Raw genomic sequence first — 19125 nt, 5'->3', positions numbered from 1 at the left:
CTTTAGTGACTGAGCTATCTCCCCAGCTGCTGCAATTTGATAATTTCAAATGATAGCTTAGTTTGTCCATCAATGAAGGCAATATGGGTAACAGATAAGATGTACTCATTTAAAGCTGTGTATTTTAATGCTGCTGTTTACTGGGTTAGTTAGATTTTAATAATGCCTCTAAGTCTTCCATTAAACACTAAGTACAATCAACATGGATGAACTATACTATATGTGAACAACAGGTTAAAATTACTTAAATTTAAATAGGGTTCTGAAACCATACATTATGTTCATCTGTCTTCTTGTCAGAGTGGTTCATAGCATACAAATGCAGCAAAATTTTGACCTAATGATATCATCATTTCAATTTGCAATGTCTTTGCCGTAAGAGTCTCCTAACAGTGTCGCACCTGAGACGAAGCCAGGTCAGTGAGATGATCTCTAAAGCGCAGTCTAGATTCTTTGCTTGAACCGGAATGCGCTTTTTACCATTTCATTTACCCACCAGATATGAACATACCCAGATATTCTTTTTAACCACAGCCTAGAGTCTGAAAATTGTTTTCTGTACAAAGCCTTTGTTGTATCTTTTTAAGGGGATGTGTGTGTGTGTGTGTGTGTCTGTGTGTGTAACAGGATTTGACCTGTAACTATCACTGAGAATTTTCTTAGAGAAGTTCAAAGCATTTTACAGGGATCATCTCATTTATCCTTCGAAAGTAAAGCAGAGGCATTTATCTCCGCTACGGACTGAGAACACTAAAAGGCCAAGAGAGGCGGGGTTCTGTTGTTGTTTTGCTAAGATCAAAAAGTAATTCTAGGGCAAAGCCAGATTCTGGTCTGACCTTGTTACACGATGCTTCTGCAGCTCTGTAGCTCCATGCAGGGGCTTTGCTTGTTCTCCCCTTGGCTATGCCAGGCTTTGAATGATTCTCAGAATTAATGTCTCATCCATTCCTGCTCCTTAAAAATGGCTGTTAAGATGTCAGCACAAAGAAAACTCTCCAATCATTCTTGGATTGTTTGGGTTGTTTCCAAGAGAGAATCTTCCTATGCACCTTTGGCTGGTGTGGAATTTGCCGGGTAGACCAGGCTGGCATTGAAGCTGTGCCTTCACTGCCTCCCGAAGTGCTGTCATTACAGGTGTGTGCCGCCACACCTCGTCTCTTACACAGATTTCAGGAAGAGAAACACTCAGCTTTCTTTGTTTGTCCTGTTTTTGGTCTCCATCTGTAGTCCTGGCTGGACTGAGCTCACAGAGATCTGCCTGTCTCTGGCTCCCAGTGCTGGGATTATAAGCATGCTCCACCAAGGCTGGCTTGTCCAACTCTTGCTATGTAGCCCAGTGCTGTCTAACAGAAATAACACGATCCACAATTATAAGTCACACATATCTTGAATTTTCTAACAATCACACTAAATATACTGAATTCATTCCAGTATGTCTAAGTTACTAACAATTACTATGCAGTAGATAATTATGTAAGGTATTTTTTAAAGACTTTTTTATTTATTAAGTATACAGTGTTCTGTCTGCATGTATGTCTGCAGGTCAGATCAGAAAAGGGTACCAGATCTCATTACAGATGGTTGTGTGCCACCATGTGGTTGCTGGGAATTGAACTCTGGACTTCTGGAAGAGCAGCCAGGTCTCTTAACCACTGAGCGATCTCTCCAGCCCGGTATTTCATTCCCTTCCTCGTCTAGCTTTTCAAAACCAGTTATGTGTTTGACTTTTTCTTATAGCGTACTTGAATCTGGAGAAAATGCCTTTCACACACACACAGATGTCACCTGTGATTAAAGCAGACCAACTCAGACCATGTTGGACAGCACGGGTCTATCCTTCCGAAACTTTAAGATTGGTTCAGGTGAACACACTGGTGGTACTCTTGGAGAATCAACTTGCCCTATGTAATGACTGCTGAAGAGCCTTAGATCAGCTATGTTCTGATGTGCTGCTTGGCTTGGGAGCTGTGGACTCAGGATCTAGTAGGTTGCTTTTCCCACCCCAGGTATTGTCTAATTATACTGGTACACTGGTTCATATCAAGTGAGGAATGTACCAACTTTTGGGTTGCAGTTTTTTAAGAATCTGGTTTGTGATTTGTGGAAGGAAGGCATCACCTTGGGATGAGGAAGGCTCCCAGAAGCAAAAGGCCAAGCAAGTAGGTGCCTGTTGAGGCCAGAGGTTCCACCTAGATGGTTCCTGAAGCCACAGGTGCCTCTTGTGGCCTAGGATGGGGATTTTCTGTAAAGTTGTCGACAACCCCCCCTTTTTTTTTAAATTTGGACTGGATCTTTCTTTGTAGGCCAGGTGGGCCTTGAACTCATGGCCATCCTCCTGCCTTAGCCTCAGGGATTACAGACAAGCCACCAAACTTGGTTCCTCGTTAGTCTTGAAGACATGTGCTTCAACCAGATGTTCCTGGTGCTCCAGAAGACGGGGATGTCAGCTCCTGAGTTGGGGTTCGCACCCCGAAATGCAGACATGAGGGGCGGGTCCCGGCCTGGTCCCGCGCCGCCCCATGTGACCCGGTCCGACATGGTGTCGCCTCCTCTCGAGGAGGCGGCGGCGTTTTCGGCTCCGCTGCGCGTCGAACCGGCCCTGCGGCCGCTCATGGGCAGCCAGGGCCGCTCGGGTTCCCCCGGGAACCGCGGGCCCAGGGAAAGCGAGGGCGGGGAGGCGAGGGTCGCGCGGGGAAAGCGAGGAAAGAGGAAGGGGAAAGCGGGCACCGGGCACGGCGGAAGAGGAAGCGGGGCGGAAGGGAAGCCGGGCCTGCAGCCGGCGAGGAAGACAGCGGGGCCGGGGGCTGAGGCGGGCCCGGGGCAGGAAGGAGAGGAAGGCGCAGGCGTGGAGGAAAGACCGAGAAGCTCCGGGAAGCGGGATGAGAGGAGCGCAGGCCCCGGGAAGGAGGAGGAACGGAGGCTCGGGGCCGAGCGGCGGGAGGACGGCAGCCTGGAGAGAGCACGGGAGCGTGGGTGTCAGGCGTGGGGCGGCATCCCGGGGACCCGGACGGCCATGGCGGCTGCCGGCGACGAGGAGGCGAAGGCGGCGGCTGCGGAGCCGTCCGGTCGTCCGCCCGCGGGGCCCGCTCTCTGGCGCCTGCCGGAGGAGCTGCTGCTGCTCATCTGCTCCTACCTCGACATGCGGGCCCTCGGCCGCCTGGCTCAGGTGTGCCGCTGGCTGCGGCGCTTCACCAGCTGCGACCTGCTCTGGCGCCGGATAGCCCGGGCCTCGCTCAACTCCGGCTTCACGCGGCTCGGCACCGACCTGTAAGCGCCCGCTCGCCCGCCCGTTCCCCGCTCCGGGCCGGCCAGCGTCCTGGGAAAGGGCGGGGCGCCGAGGCCTGGTCGGCTCGGGGGCCGTGTGGCACCCGGAATACCGAAACCCAGATTCACCCCCACCCCCTGTGCCCCAGATCCCTCTCCAGCACCCTCGGGGAATCCCGGTGTCATCCCCAACCCGAGGAAGCTTCGGGAGAGCATCCCTCAGCGCCCTCCCCTATGGGCGGCTACTCACAATTAGCCAGCCTAAAATACTCTTGAGCCCTCGTGAGTTGTGGCTTTTCCTAAGTTTTTGACTCTGGGTTCTTCAGCCCAGAACAACTAGGTTGGTCTGCGTCTTGTGCTTCAGGCCCTTGAAGGACGACGCCTGCTGGTTCCAGGACCCAGGCCCACTAGGTGGTCTTTCAACGTGTTTCTGTGGCTTTTGATCCTGTCCACTCTCTCAGAGGTTGTTAGGCTTCAGGGCTCTGATAGTCAAATATACAGAAAAGGCTTCAGAGCCTGTAAAAAAGAGCTTTTAGTCCCATTGTCAGCATATTTTAAGACTTGATTCAGGCAGAAGGACCCGCAAAAGATGTCTGCTTGAGGCAACAAGTTGGATTTGGTATAGGCTGTATTCAAGATACTGCAGTTGGGTCATGTCTGAGACCCGTGAATGCAAAACATCCCGAAACATTAGGTTGTTAAACAGGAAGGGGAGAACATGGTCACAGAACTCGTGAGGATAAAATCTTTCAGATTGTAGCCTGCCCTTGCTCACTTGTAATACAGGAGAATAACAAAGTTCTTTTTTAAACATGAGAAGTCATCATCCCTACACAACTATTTTCATTTTAAAAGTTTTTCAGGTGCACACCCCCTTAATTGCCCAACCTGCACTTGCTCCCTCACCCACCCTCACAGGAGGGCTAAGAGCGTAACTTAATGGGTTTTGAGGTATGTCACGTGCCATGCCATACATTTGTCTCCAATTAGTTCCTAGAATAAAAATCTTAAACTAGGCATTATTGGACAAAGGTTTTGATATGCAGAGGTATTGGACCAAGTCACAGTATCCCAGCAAAGAATGAGTGAGCAAATTTGATGTGAGAATTAAAACAAAAACAACCAGTTGCTGCTTTTGCGGGCGAGTGAGAGTGGGCCAAAGCCGTGGCATTGTGTCTCTCATCACTGGCCAGGGTAACTGTTTTGCCACGTGTCTGTTTCACCTGTGGCAATCGTCTCTTGCTACTGTTTGTTACTGGGCTCTTGGTGTTTTTGTTATAAATTTGGAATTTTTCTGGGTCATAAATGTTTGACTCTCGTCTATCATCTTTGATAGAGCTATGTTTTCCAGTCGATTTTTTATTCTGTTGTTTTTTATTAGTTTTTATACTTCATTAGAATCTGACAGTCTTGTAATTTTTTTCTCCTCCCCCTTAACCTGATAAATTTCTAATTCTTCCACAGATTGACAAATTTAATTGCCGACTGATTTGCTTATAACTTGATTTTTTTAAATGGCACTTTCATCAGTAACCCTTGTTTTGGTACAAGGAGAGAAATTCTCTTACTGTATTTTTCTCTAAAGAGCTTGAAATTGCTATACCTTTTCTTAAACTCCTCTTTCTCTTTGGGAGGCTTACATGGCTGTATGTTAAGTGTGAACACACACACACATATACACATGTTTGTATATTCAATTTGTATCTGAGCTCCCCCTTTTTATCTACTGGTGTTATCTACTTTTTATCTACTTTTTAATCTACTGGTGTTATCTTCCCCCTTTCCATAACATTTTAAATATGTTGCTCGGTGAAAGAGTGTAATATCTGCTAGGGTTCTGTGATACTTGCTGGATGAAATGTCAGTGTTCTGTTCCACTTCTGCTCAGTTCATGGCCAAAACCCTCCTGTGCCTTTTCAGACATTCTTGTGCTATAATCCTAACATTTTACTTATCATTTCTTACTGATTTGTTTCTGTGTTTATTGCAAATGCACTCTTTTTTCTCCATGCCTTCTAGTGTAGTATTATACATTCATAAAATTTCATCTGATTGTCTTGTACTCAGCTATTCTAGTACGATTTGTTGATGATGATGGTTTCTTGGGATTTTAGGTGTGTGTACAGCCTGTAAACATGAGTATTTCATCCCCCACTTTTTATCTGAATAACTTTTTTAAACCAAAGGGAAAAAAATCAGAATTATATATATTTCAATCTCCAGTAATCTGTAGTAAAGTTTACTTGTAAACATTTTATGTGTTTTTCTCTCTCTCTTTTTCTTATTGGCATGTGTTCATTGTGTATATTTCTGGATTTCAGAAAGACATTTTCTTTCATACATATATTATGTACTCCGACAGAGTAACTCGTTGAAGGAATATTGACTTATGATAGAAGTTGTCCAAAATGACCAGCGTTCCAGCCAACCAAAGCAAAGTTTGGCTTTCTCTTACTCTGGAGAATGAATGAGTCAGTGTTTATTTTTGTTTTCCTTTCTGATGTTCTAAGAGAGACTGAGAATGATAACAAAATGGAAATGAACTTAGAGTAAAAAGTGCTTAGGATCTGCAAAATGATATTTATTATGGCTTTACTGTTATTGGGTATGTTCATTTTAATTTTGTGTGTGTGTGTGTGTGTGTCCTAGCATGAAGCATTGTCCTTCCAGAGAGTTTATTTTGCTGTGGCACTTGATAAAGAGCAAGGTCACCGCTCTGGTTTTTGGGTTGAGAGGAGAAATTATGCCTGTTATAGCAGGTGGAGAGCATTTACCAGTGTGACCTGTTTCTGGACAGCTGCAGAGACTTAATAAACCACCAAGAGAGGTAGTTGTCATCCCCGAAGAGATAAGGCATGTGCCCCAATTCGCTGAGAGTGTCAGGGTGCCTGCTCCCTAAGTGCAGATCATCGCTCCCTGCATAGTGTAGGCTGTTGTTAGTCATGCTTTGGACTAATTGACTGCGGGCTGGGTAAGAAGTACATCTATAAGCGCAGTACAAAACTTGACTTTCTCAGAAAGCATACAGTCTCTCTGGCTCTGAGTTTTAGCTCCTTAAAGACCAGAAATAACATTGTTCAGTAAAATGGGTCCTAACTAGCCATGATTGTGTTCCGTACTAGAAAACCTTCCCTAAGTTGTTGTAAAAGAACTTTTTCAATTGCTTGCCTTTCCCTTTACTAAGCAGATGTCAGAAGTGGGCATGGTTTGATTTGGAAGTGCTGCCTAATGATAGGAAACACACACACAAACACACAGATAACATCCAGGTTCTCTCATCTGTCCTGAATGTTTTCACAAACATGACAGCACAACCCGTGGGCTTAGGGACTGCACTTGCTGCTTAAGGGCTTTCTGATTTTCAGAAACACTAACTGCTAAGGTTTACTGACCTTCCGGCCCAGGGCAAGCCCTGTTCCGCTTAGCTCTTCCTAACTGATCATAGCTTTGTTGAGTAAGATGAACTGCTTGGGTTCCTTGTCATTTGTTAATGGTCTTATTCTTGTGCTTGAAGGCATTTGAGCCACTTAAAAACCACAAACAAATAATTTGCTTCCCTTTAGGCCTCTTGCCCAGTGAACACTAAGAAGTATTCGAATTGGGACCTCCTCCCCCTCCTCCCCCCCCCCCGTTTTTTAGGAAACAGTAGTTTGAATTAGTCATCTGATTTCAAATTAGTTTTATTTGAAAGCTTTATGAAGCCTAGGGAAATAGAAATATCTTGGTTATAATCGTAAAAATCTAAGCAGTGTTTCATACAGAGATCTTTTGAATAAAGAATGGGGTGGGCACTAACCCAATTCAGTGTGTAAGAACACAGCAGTAGACTCCAGGTCTGTCATATATGATGCCTGCTGTGTGCAAGAAGCACATGATTGGGGAGGAACAGAGGTACTGTCTGTAAATTCCGATATAGGTAATTAGTGGGAGCAAAGGAAGGGGGAAAGTCTGCACAGAGACCTGTTTAGATAATACTTGCAGTTTCTATGTTTAAGAAAGCTTACTTGGCCCTTCTTTATTTCAGTGTTTCATATTTTCAAATGAGAATTTCCTATGGGCAGTTACGTGGGTGCTCTTCCATTAGCCCGGGATAGATTTGCCTGGAATTAACAATGGGAGTGTCAGAAGGAGAGCCTCTGAGGTGTTTGCCCTGGCATGCAGACTCATTCCTTTGACAGTCCTGCAGCCTTGGAGCTCTTTGAGGCTGGGGGGACGAGGATATCTATTTCAGTGGCGATTAACGTCCAGAGTGGGGAGATAGACGCAGATAAGCGGAGTGTGTTTGTTTGTTTTAAAATGATTGCACCCAAGAGCCTCCCTTCCCCCAGGAAGAGAAAGCAATGAAGTTTCCTTCCCTAACTGAATGGAGAGGGCATTGCTGACTGTAAGGTCTAAACTGTGTTTTTTTTTTTTTAGGAGACAATTAACAACTCGAAAGTATCCTCGACTTTCTTGCCCTTTCTGCCTTACCTGTGAGGAGTCACCTCTCCTTAGCTGCTCAGAGGTTTCCTGGAGGGATATGTTGTTATCTTAGTTGTTTTGAAAGGCCTTTTGAAAAAACTATTTTATTTTAAAATATGGTGTGTATGGGTGTGTGCACATGAATGTGGTTGCCTGGGGAGGTCAGAGATATTGGATTCCTGGTGCCAGAGGGTACTGAGGCTAAAGCCAGGTCCTCTGGAAGAGCAGTACGTGCTCTTAACCACTGAGCCATCTCTCCAGCCCCAGGCCTTATTTATTTATTGACGGTTTCTGAGTTAATAAAAGGAGGGTTCAGTTTACATGTTCACAGTAAATGCACCTGCAGAAGCAGGAAATGGTCTGGTGCAAGGCCTGTCTTCAGAGGAGGCCTCCTTCAAGGCTGCAGGGCTGAGGTAGTCCCTGCCTTTCCTAGTCACCTAGCCTTTCAACCATAGGGGCCTCTCTAACTCTCAAGGCAGAATCAGAGAAAGCCAGACTTCACAGGCTGCAGTGTGAGTGCATTTGGAAATCTAGATCCTTCACCCAAGTCAAGTTTGGGTTGAGCTTCTTTTGAAATCCAGGTGGTGACAAGATTACTGAGGAAGCATACTGGTTTTTAAATTATTATTTTTGGGTTCTTGACATAGGGAAGAATCTCCTTTGTATGACGTTATACCCTTAACTCTGAGCTGACCTTGGCATTGGATTAGTCCTGGCTCCTAACCAGGGAACAAAGAGAAATTCAGGTTGACTTTCTTTGAGGCCAGGTTCTAGGAAGATTTGAAAATTAACATGAGAATGAATAAAGGGAAAAATGGATTATGAGTTTCAGAGGAAAATCTGACTCTCCTACTCCTATCTACAGAAATTGTTCAGAAAATTTCTCCGGTGTATCCTATCAGATGAAGTTGGACCAAGACAGACTTGGTTCATTTTTGAGGCAGCCTTCTTGTTCTGTAGTCTTGTTCAGGTCAGTGGGCTTTAGGTGGAGCATCACAGAAGCAAGGTGGTCACACCAGTTAAGAATGTGCTCAGCTCCTGGGAACACGCATCTAAACTGAGAATGAGACTATCTGGAAAAAGAATTGACCCCTTGTTGGAGGGTTGGCTGCCTCGTCTCAGCTCTGAGTCAGTTCTTCGTTTTCTTCAGACTGTCCGCATCGCCCTCCCTGGAAGAATGGGCCACCCAATGGGCCCCTCTGCCTGCCCCTCTTTAGCCTACAATTAATTGCCTGCGCATTCTTTCTTTTCTCTTCTTTTTTGGTATTTGACATGAGCTCAAATTGCTGAGAAAGGTGACAACTGTGAAATGAAGACAGGGCTTGGAGACACCTTAAAAAATACATGTAAAGGCCATTAAATGACAAGAGCAGACTGCCAGGCTCTTTCAAAACATTGCCATGTCTGTTGACTTTCCATCCCTTGTTCACAGCACAAAATTGGAGGTCAAAGAATCATAGGAGTTAGAGATGGAAAAGACATTTGGGGTCAGCTAGTTCATCCCTCCGCCCTCTCCCACCCCTTATTCCAAATCATTCCCTACGTTATATTTTCTCCCTCAACTCCCGTGCAGTTTTCACGGTCTTCACTCAGCCCCAGCCATCACCTTTGGGGAACGATGGTGGAGGTTCTAGTCAGCTTCTCCATGGTGAAGAGAGATATTGCCTCTGCTCCCAGTTGACATTCATGAACTTCGTTGGTGGTCTCAGCCGAAATGCTGAAGGAGTCACAGAATGGCTCTCTGTTGCTTTTCCTGATAGAGTCTGAAGAGCATCAGTGTGTGATGACCTAAGCAAAGAGGGGCTCTGCTGAATTAAGCCCTAGATTTTTGCTTTTTAAATATCTTGACCTGAAGGGAACTGATATATGGACTGGGGACAGATAGTAATAATGGAAGTCTATTCAGTTGAGGTTTGATAAGAAATGCAACAGAAATTGGTGGATTTGCCAGGCACGGTGGTGTATGCCTTTAATCCCAGCACTTGGGAAACAAAGGCAGGTAGATCTTTCCAGGACAGTCAGAGATCTTGTCTCAAAAAGTGAGAGAGAGAGAGAGAGAGAGAGAGAGAGAGAGAGAGAGAGAGAGAATTGATGGGTTGGGGTACATGAGATAGCTCAGTGGTAAAGATGCTTGCTGCCAAGGCTGATGACCTGAGTTTGAGTCTCTGGAACCCACATGGTAGGAGGCTCACCTTACACAAGTGTTCTCTGAACTCTACACGTGTACCATGGCACGTGTGCAGCCACACACATCCTCTCTTCCCTCTCTTCCCCAGCCCCTGCAATGTAATTTAAATTTTTTTTGGACTAAATAAACATAAGAAATACTGGAACTGCCTAGTAGTAGGCGGCTGCTTGGGGAAATGCAGGTTGGGGAAGAAGGAGAGTTGCCCTCCTGAGGGGAAACTTCGGGAAAGCTTCGACTTTAAGCCGAATAGAGAGCCAATGAGTTGGAGGTGGGAGTCTCGGGAAGGAAACACTGTTACCTTTGTGGTTCCTTCACGTGAACAGATTTAACCTTTACTTACTTATTTGTGTATGCGTGTGTGGGTACGCATGCTATGGGCATGTGTGGAATTCAGAGGACAACCTCTGGGGATTGGTTTTCTCCCTCGACCAGAAGTGTTCCTAGGATTGGACTCAGGTTGTTGGGTTGGTGGCAAGTGTCCTTATTTGCTGAGCCACTTTGCCAGCCCTCCCCTTTGCTTTAAGGGGGCAGAGAAAGAGAAGTCATGCTCATTGGCCCCAGTTTGGAAAGGGAAGAGTCGTTTTTTAGAGGCAGCTCTGGAGAGCTATCCCTAACTCCCCCTTCTTGTTCCAGCAGCTGTTGGGAGCACTCCGAAGGGGGTATTATGTTTCTTCTGGTAACTCTGCCAAGAATGAGAGGAAATCCACAATCTGTGGGGTTTGGGGGTGGGGAGGGGATAGGGTGGCAGGTGATGGGACAGGGAAATTAAATTGTTTTATAGTAAATATGTTGAGATACTTTTCCTGGAGAGCAGTTTTACTGAAAGGAACAGTATATTTCCCCTGTTCACAAACTTAATGAGTTTCTTTCTTTAGAAAAAGGAAATAGTTTTCAGTACTTTTTCTTTCTCATAGTTCTAGCTTTGACCTCCTGTCTCTTTGCATTTCCTTTAGAAAGTCTATACTGTAAAGATGCATCAAGATTCAGACATAGGTGATGTATGCTCAAGACAGGGCTCCCTGCCCAGGGTGCTGTCGGGAGAGCTGTTCACTCATCCTTATCTTGCCTATGTTTTGGCTTTCATCATAGCAGCCTAGAGACTGGAGAAGTGAGAACTGGCTCGTGGTGTACGGTTCACGCTCTCCATCCCTTTGTCCAGGCTAGTGGGACACTAGGGATTTTAAAGTCTCAGTACTTTGAGTGATTAATATGGAACACAGTTTTAAGATTAAAAACAATAAAAAGTAACCCTGGGAAGCAGAGTGGTGTAATTGTTCCTCACATTTCAGATGGGGAGTCCAGGGAGAAGGAGACAAGAGAGCAGAGTATAACTAAGTCAGCCTGTGCGTAATTCATGACTCAGAGGGGAGACTTGTCCATACACATGCACACAAATAGCGGCTTCTTTTTTACTGTTGTTTCTTCTCAGAAAGTGCTGGATCAGCCTTTCTGAAAGTTGCATTGTAGGAGCTGTGGAGAACTCATTCTGTAGTCAGTTGAATGTGGGAAATGCCTTGCGCCACACCCCTCTGGGACCGCAGTGCCCACAGACAAATTAAAGGCACTGAGAAGTTCTGTCATAGAGTGAACTGTCTAATTTTGTTTTATCCTTCATTGTCCAAAATATTTTGATCGTAAAACATTTTTCCTGCTTAATATTTGTTAACATTTTGCTGAACACACACTGGACAGGTGCCTTGCAAGTTACAGAGCCTGGCCAGTGACAGGAGACAGAGTAACCATGGCTCGCACCTGAAGCTCACAGTGAAGGATGGGGAGGCCACTGCTCCTGAAACCTTTGTGGATGGCTGGGACTTAGCCTAGAATTTGGATGCTTATGTTGAGTTCTTATTTCTTTCCTTCCTTCCTTTCTTCCTTCCTTCCTTCCTTTTATTTTATTTTTTCCAAGACAGGGTTTCTCTGTATAGCCCTGATTGTCCTGGAACTCACTATGTAGACCAGGCTGGCCTCAAACTCACAGAGATCTGCCTACCTCTGTCTCACGAGTGCTGGGATTAAAGGTGTTTGCCACCACTGCCAGGTCTTATGTTGAATTCTTAAAGATGTGCATATTACATATGTATTGCTAGGAAGAGCTTAAATTTTTTTAAATATTTATTCTTTATGTGTAAGAATGTTTTGCTTGCATGTATGTATGTGCACAGTGTGCATGCCTGGTGCCTGCAGAAAGCAGAAGAGGGTGTCAGATCCCCTGAAACTGGAGTTATGGATGGTTGTGAGTCACCATGTGGGTACTGGGAACTGAACCTGTGTCTTCTTGTCCTGGCAGTGGTGACACATGCATTTAATCCCAACACTTAGAAGGCAGAGACAGGTGGAGCTCTAAGTTTGAGGTTAGCCTGGTCTACAAAGTGAGTTCTAGAACAGCTAGGGCTACACAGAAACCCTGTCTTACAAAAAAAAAAAGAAAGAAAGAAAAGAAAAGAAAAAAAAAAGGAAGAAAGAACAAGTGCTCTCAGTTGCTGCTGTCTCCTTGGCCCCAGGAAGGACATTTGAACCTACAGGTAGTGTTGGACTCAGTGAGACTTGCCAAAGGGAGACATACTTTTGAAAACTCTTTAAATTAAAAAAAATTTCCTCCTTCCCTTCCTCCTTTCTTCGCTTAGGCTGTGGGGGAAGAGTCAGGCCAATCTCTGAGCTCAGCCAGACTGACCTACTCAGTGAGCCCCAGCCAGTGAGAGCTGAAAAGGCAAGATGGGCTCCATGTGGTGCACAAATTCAATTTTAGGTGGTGTGTGCGTCTGTGTGTGTGTCTGTGTCTGTCTGTGTGTGTGTAAGGAGAAGCAGGTGTATCTCTGTGAGTTCAAGGCTAGCCTGGTCTACCTACCCAGCCTGGTGGGGAGGGTGGTGATGAATTTGAACAGTCTCTTGAAGAGAAGCAAGCAGTACCAAAGACAGAGATGGGCTGGTACTGTGGGTGCTGGTGATACAGATAGGGTGGAGCTTCTTAAGTTTTTTTTTCTACTCATGATCCCCTTTTGCCTGATAATATATAACCCTGGGTATAAAAGTCTGTAAAATAGTGGAGGTATGCAAATAAAAAGTTCACTGATAATAAGTCATAATGAAATGTACTCTGAAACAATTCTTTGTAATGTATGACTTTATCATTTATTAAAGATGAAATATATAATGAGATGGATTTTGCAGAAGGAATCAGGTGGTGGCTGAGTATTTGATGCTGCAGCATGTCCAGTGTCTTAGTGTTTTCCAGGCTGACTGATGCTCTGGGATCTGAGTGTCATGCGGAAACCCCTCCTCTGCATCAGTTTCTAATACAAAATGGCAAAAGGATGGTTAGGACCATTTTAGAAATTGTTGGAAATTCTACTGTCATCCCAAGCTAAAGTTCACCTAATGATTGAATGTGTATTCATGTGGCTTGAATGTCTATATATGCGTGTGAGTGCATTTTTTGTGGGTATGTAGATATGTATGTGAGCGTGTGGGAGTACTTGTGTGTGCACATGGAGGCCAGAGGTTGATATTGGGTGTATTATCCCTCTTCCCCTTGGTGTTTTTTTTTTTTTTTTTTTTTGTTTTTTTTCTTTGGTTTGGTTTTTCGAGACAGGGTTTCTCTGCAGCTTTTTTAGAGCCTGTCCTGGACCTAGCTCTTGTAGACCAGGCTGGCCTCGAACTCACAGAGATCCACCTGCCTCTGCCTCCCGAGTGCTGGGATTAAAGGCGTGCGCCACCACTGCCCGGCTTCCCCTTGTTTTTGAGAGAGGGTCTTTCACTGAACCTACTGGTGGGGCTGGACTGGTCCTTAAGCCCTTGGGATCCACTTGTCGGATCCACTTGTCTCTACCCAGCCAGTGCCAGGGTTTTTGTGGTTTGAGCTTGCACAGCAGTTGATCTTCTTGCTGAGTAGTCCGCATTCTTGGGCTGGCACTGTGGAATCTAACACCACACCCTTTATACGAGCCTGGGGATCCACATTCAGGGCCTCATGCTCGTGTCAAGGACTTTGCCAACTGAGCCATCATCTCCCTAGGCCAGTTTAATAATTTTTTTTTTTAAACCAGGCAGTCATGGTGCACGTCTTTAATCTCAGCATTCAGGAGGTAGAAGTAGGCAGATCTCTGAGTTTGAGGCCAGCCTGGTCTACATAATGAGTTCCAGGACAGCCAAGGCTACATAGAGAAACCTTGTCTTGAAAAGCCACACACACACACAAAAAGTTGGCACCTCAAATAGCAGATTTCAAAGTTCAGCATTCTAACAGTGCAATCTAAAGACACTTAGATACTGAGGAATGGTGGGAGAAAAATATTTCGTTTTTGTTTTCCATAATTAAACTATTATGTTTCGTAAGAGCAGAAAGCTTTGTGTATACAGCAAAAATACTGCAATTCATAACATCTAGCAGTCTTTCGTTTGAGCCAAGAGGCTTCAGCAGCAGTGGGTGGCATGAAGGGCTGCGCAGTCCAGAGAGCACGTGTTGTGTTTCAGACCAAGGCGGCAGTGAAGTCAACGCAGCATGAATGAGCTGTCAGAACTACTTCTGATTCATTATGCATTTGATTTTGGATTAATTTTTGTTTCACATTTAGAAACCTTTTACTGATTCGAAATTTTTCACGACTCCCACATTGATTTGCACCGTGGGTTGCAGTCCATGGTTTAAGAAACTGTGGTGTCAGGTACAGGGTTAAGTGTGGAAGAGCAGCTTGCTGCAGTCACATAGCATGGAACGTGGGTGTGAGATGGATGGATGAAAGGAGTTGGCATTAGGGAGCCTCTGGAGGAAGGTATGGGGCGTTCTTGTCAGCGCCATGCTGCCCTGTGTGAAGTCTTATCAAGGTGACCCTAGATTCTAGGTGAAATAAATTTAACACGATTTAAAAAACTTTTATTGAGCTTTTCAGAACCTTAATTATGGCCACGTGCTGTCAGGTGCAAGACCAGAGGAAGATTACAAGTTTCTTGCTGAGCTGCTTGGCTCTCAGAATGGGTAGAGCTGGTGGGCATGGGCACTCTGGGAAGGTCTGCTCTCCGGAGAGGGAGAAATCAAAGGAAAGAAGAGGTGGTGCTAAGGCAAAACCCAAGTCCTCAGACTCCATTTTACATACGCTGTGCCTCTCTCACTGGCTCAGGGCCCATGGTGGCCTTGTTGCACACTTGTCCCTTCTTCCTAAGTTCCAAAGGGCAAGCAGTCTTGCCTGTCACTTCAGTAGGCAATGCAAGATGGGTTGGGGAAGAAAGGGATTAATGTTCTGTGAGTTTTCTGATCCTGGAGATATGTACACTCACACATACAGACACATGCACGTACACACATGCACACACACACCCTCTCCAGCCATTGTTCTTCAGAGCAGGTTTGTTTATTTGCCTTTGATTTGGGGGTGTGAGATTGGAGAGGGGAATTGAAAGGTCTTTCTAGATGATGTCCTGGATCATTTCTGCCCCTCTGGACTCACTTGGAAAGGTTTTAAGGGGCCAGGTAGCTTATGTGGGTGCATGTTGTGTTGTTTTTGTTTAAAATAGTTCATGCACCCAGGAATGCAGTCAGACTCTAATGGTGACTAAGTGCCTGAAAGCTGAGATGGAAGGGAAAGGAAACAAGGGGAGAGATGAGCCTGAGGCAAGGGTAGGAGGGCTGGGGAAAATGGCAGTTCAGCCAGGCTCCTGGGCCAAGTTAGAGAATTTTCCTTGCATTAACAGTATTGGGGAGATTTGTTTATAGGGCACTAATGGTATTCTTTGAGGGGAGCACCCTCACTTTATATCAGTATCTGGGGCAATGGTTAGCCTGTGGCCATTTCAAGGGTGAGGGCGAGGCCTTTGTTGGTTTCCAGGGCACACCAGCCTCTGTCCTCAACGGCACTCTCCTGCCTGGTTCTGCCCTCTCTCTGAGTGGATGGTAACAGGCATCAGAGAAAAACTTGGAGCGTGGCTGATTTTTCAGGTATTGAGGCCAATAAAAATTTAGATACAATGTGGCTAATCTAGGGTAGGTATCATAGGATTGGTGAAGGGAAACGGGAAAGCCGTTAAGTCATTTTGTAACAAAGTTTATTTTTTCAAGTCAAGCCACATGGCCTGCTCTTTGAAAAGCTGAAGCTGATGGGAGGAACCACAGCAGAGTATTTGGTTGTGGTGTTGACTTTACAAGAAGAATCCTGCATCCTCTCCTGTTTAGCTGCAGTTCGAAAGTTCAACTTTGGAAGGTTCTAGTTGCTGAGACTCCTCAAGGAAGTCTCAGACTCCTTAGGAAAGTGTCAGTCACCAAGTTACTGTTAAGTGACCAGGGAGATGAGAGAAATACTCGTATCCTAATTCAGGAACTGTGTGGATTCCTTCCTTCTCCACATCTTCCTCTGGGATTGAGAATATGACATCTTTAGCTTGTTAATTTAGACTTAGTTTAGGAGGAGAGGTGTAACCACCCACTGTCTTCCCAGTCTCTGGCGTGCGGAGGGAGGGGCACCTGTAGGGAAGTGTTGGCTTAACAGTGTGTGCTTTTTCAGTTCTGGGTCAGCTCTTTTCCTGTCCTCAGTTCTCTCCCTGTGGTACAGGCTGCTTTCTAATGATATGAAACTAGGGACCACATCCACCTGGTAGGAAAATCCAGTAAAAGATCCATGCCCACCTAACAGCCTTCAGCCTAAAAGATAAAATGTTTGTATTACAGGAATAACTTTTATTATTTTATTAGGAGAAAAATAATTATTATTTTAGATTTAGTGGTGACATCCCTGATACCCGGGATTAGCTAGTAGATATATTTGTGTTTGCAATATATTTCTGTGATGATATATGATCACTTTAGAAATTAGTTTTAGGTGTCATCCTTAAAATATCAGACTTGTGTAAATTATATTTAAGTTGTTTTATTATTGTTAGATTATGTGTATATGTATGTGTTATGTTTGTAAATCCAGAAGCATGTGCTGCTGTGCACTTGTGAAAGTCAGAGGGCTTTTGGTGTTGGTGCTCTCCTTCTATTGTGGGTGCTGAGGATCAAACTCAAGCCATCAGGCTTGTGTGGCAGGCGCTTTTACTTGAGCCATCTCTGGCCGTGTGGAATATTACCCTCATTTCATAGGTATAGAAAGAGACAGAAAGTCACCTGGAGTTACATAGTCCACACTCTGGCGATTCCAGTTCTCCGAGTCTGCTTTCTGTGCCGCACAGAACTTTATTTAGCCCGTTTAGTTAAAGGTAGGAAGACACATTACTATGTGCTATATCAAAAAACTTGTTCACTGTTGGGTGTGGTGGCACGCACTTTAATCCCAGCACTCATATATACCACTCATCATTAAAAGCCAGCAGACAGAAGTTTTGATTTCAAGAGTCTAATGGACACACATTTGAAAAGATGGCTTGGGCAGGCATAAAAATATCTAATCCATTTCAAGCTCTGGTCTTACTTATTTGCATAAATTAATTATTTTGATCTGTAAAGTCATGAATATATAGGACTGAATTTTAAAAACACAGAGATATGCCAGGCGGTGGCAGCATACGCCTTTAATTCCAGCACTTGGAAGGCAGAGACAGGTGGATCTCTGTGAGTTCAAGGTCAGCCTAGTCTACAAAGGGAGTTCCAGGACAGGCTCCAAAGCTACAGAGAAACCCTGTTTTGAAATAATCCCCCAACAAAAGAAAAACCAAACCAAAACAAACTTGTTCCTATTCTAAGGCACTCTTAATATACATCTTCTTATCTGTTATCCATAAAGCTTAGGCTTCCATGGTAATTTTTACTTAGCCTTACACTTACTGTTGTTTACTGTGCAACAGCTGTCTCTGTGGTTGTGGTCCCTCACAATGTCCTTTCCAGTGTTGTCCATGTCTATCCCATTGCCTTAGTGTGTTTGTCCCTCCCATAGGCAAACATCTTGGCTGTTTCCAGCTCATACATTGTAAAATGTAGTTTTCATTTGAGTTATTTGTTTGCAATACAGTGCTCATAGTGGAAATTTGAGATCAGAACCAGTACCAGCAGTGCGTAACCAAACCCAATGTTTATGAAGTCAAAGCCTTGTCAGGCTTTCCCACCTAGTAGAAGTGAGGTGGTATTTAATAACTGTTTGAAGGTACATTTCTGTAAACTAGTACTCAGAAATGTTCTTTCAGTGTTTCTTTGTGAATCCCACGTGACTGCTCGTAGGCGCTGTTGGACATGGATGGCTGGATACTAGAGACGGGTGTTGTTTTGGTAGATTTGCGTCAGCTCCTTAGAAGTTGTAGAGATGGAATTTGTATTTACAGTGTTCATTCCCCTGACTTTTGTTTATCTTTGAATTTCTTTTTTCCACCTGTTAGCATTTCAAAATCAATAGAATCAACTTACAAATTTCATAAATCATATATTTTGTTTCTACTTTTCTTTGAAGTGTATATATTTCATTTTCTTCTACCTGAACTATCTTAAATTTACCCTTTTTTGTTTTTGACTTTTTTTTTTTGAGATGGGATGAGACAAGACTTGGAACTTGCTTATAGGTGAGACTGACCTGGAACTCACTATGTGATCCAGGCTAGCTTTGAACTCAGAATAAATCCTCCTGCCTCATCCTTTTGAGTGTTGAGGTCACAAGCTTATGTTATCATGTCTACCTCAATTTCCTTTTTTTTTTTAGGTTTACTATATTGTAGTATGAGATGTCCATCTCATTCAGTTCTTTTTTCTTTATCAGTACATACTCAGTTTTGTCAACAGCGTCTTTTATTTTTATTTTTTATTTGTACTAAGGATTGAATCCAGAGCCTTACAAATGCACATCTAGTCTACTGCCGAGCTACCCGTCTCTTTAGCCATACCACACTGCCTCTAAGTGCCTATATTTTTAAGGGACATTTCTTTTCCTCTTTAGTAAATATTACATTGTAAAAGAATTGGGAAATATATAAAATCACAACCATCTTATGGTTAATTAAGAAATTAAGCTGAGTGAAAGGCAAATGGAAGAAAGGAATCTTGATGAGGCTTAGGAGGAGGGCTCATTTTCATCCTGTTAACCTTCCATCGTGGATCTCTGTGTTTTGTTTGTTTTTTGTTTTTGTTTTTGTTTTTCGAGACAGGGTTTCTCTGTAGTTTTGGAGCCTGTCCTGGAACTAACTCTTGTAGACCAGGCTGGTCTCGAATTTACAGAGATCCGTCTGCCTCTGCCTTCCAAGTGCTGGGATTAAAGGTGTACTCTGCCACCGCCTGGCATATCTCTGTGTTTTTAAAATTC

The 19125-nt window shown here is 44.3% G+C and overlaps 1 protein-coding gene across 2 annotated transcripts in view; it reads left to right on the top strand.

Annotated features, from left to right (window-relative positions):
- Positions 1-2532: 2532 nt before the first annotated feature.
- Positions 2533-19125, top strand: part of Fbxw4 (F-box and WD repeat domain containing 4) — a 94187-nt gene continuing 77594 nt past the window's right edge. The window contains exon 1 of one of the 2 annotated variants that reach the window (XM_038317175.1): positions 2533-3267. In XM_038317175.1, the coding sequence (XP_038173103.1) occupies positions 2537-3267 (731 nt within the window). In that variant the 5' untranslated portion in view covers positions 2533-2536. The remainder of the gene's footprint in view (positions 3268-19125) is intronic. The other variant, XM_038317166.1, reaches the window with a different exon arrangement.

This window comes from Arvicola amphibius, chromosome 1, assembly GCF_903992535.2.
Source record: "Arvicola amphibius chromosome 1, mArvAmp1.2, whole genome shotgun sequence".
Taxonomy (NCBI): domain Eukaryota; kingdom Metazoa; phylum Chordata; class Mammalia; order Rodentia; family Cricetidae; genus Arvicola; species Arvicola amphibius.
Note: the sequence above shows the minus strand (reverse complement) of the source record. Positions and strands in the feature narration are given on the sequence as shown.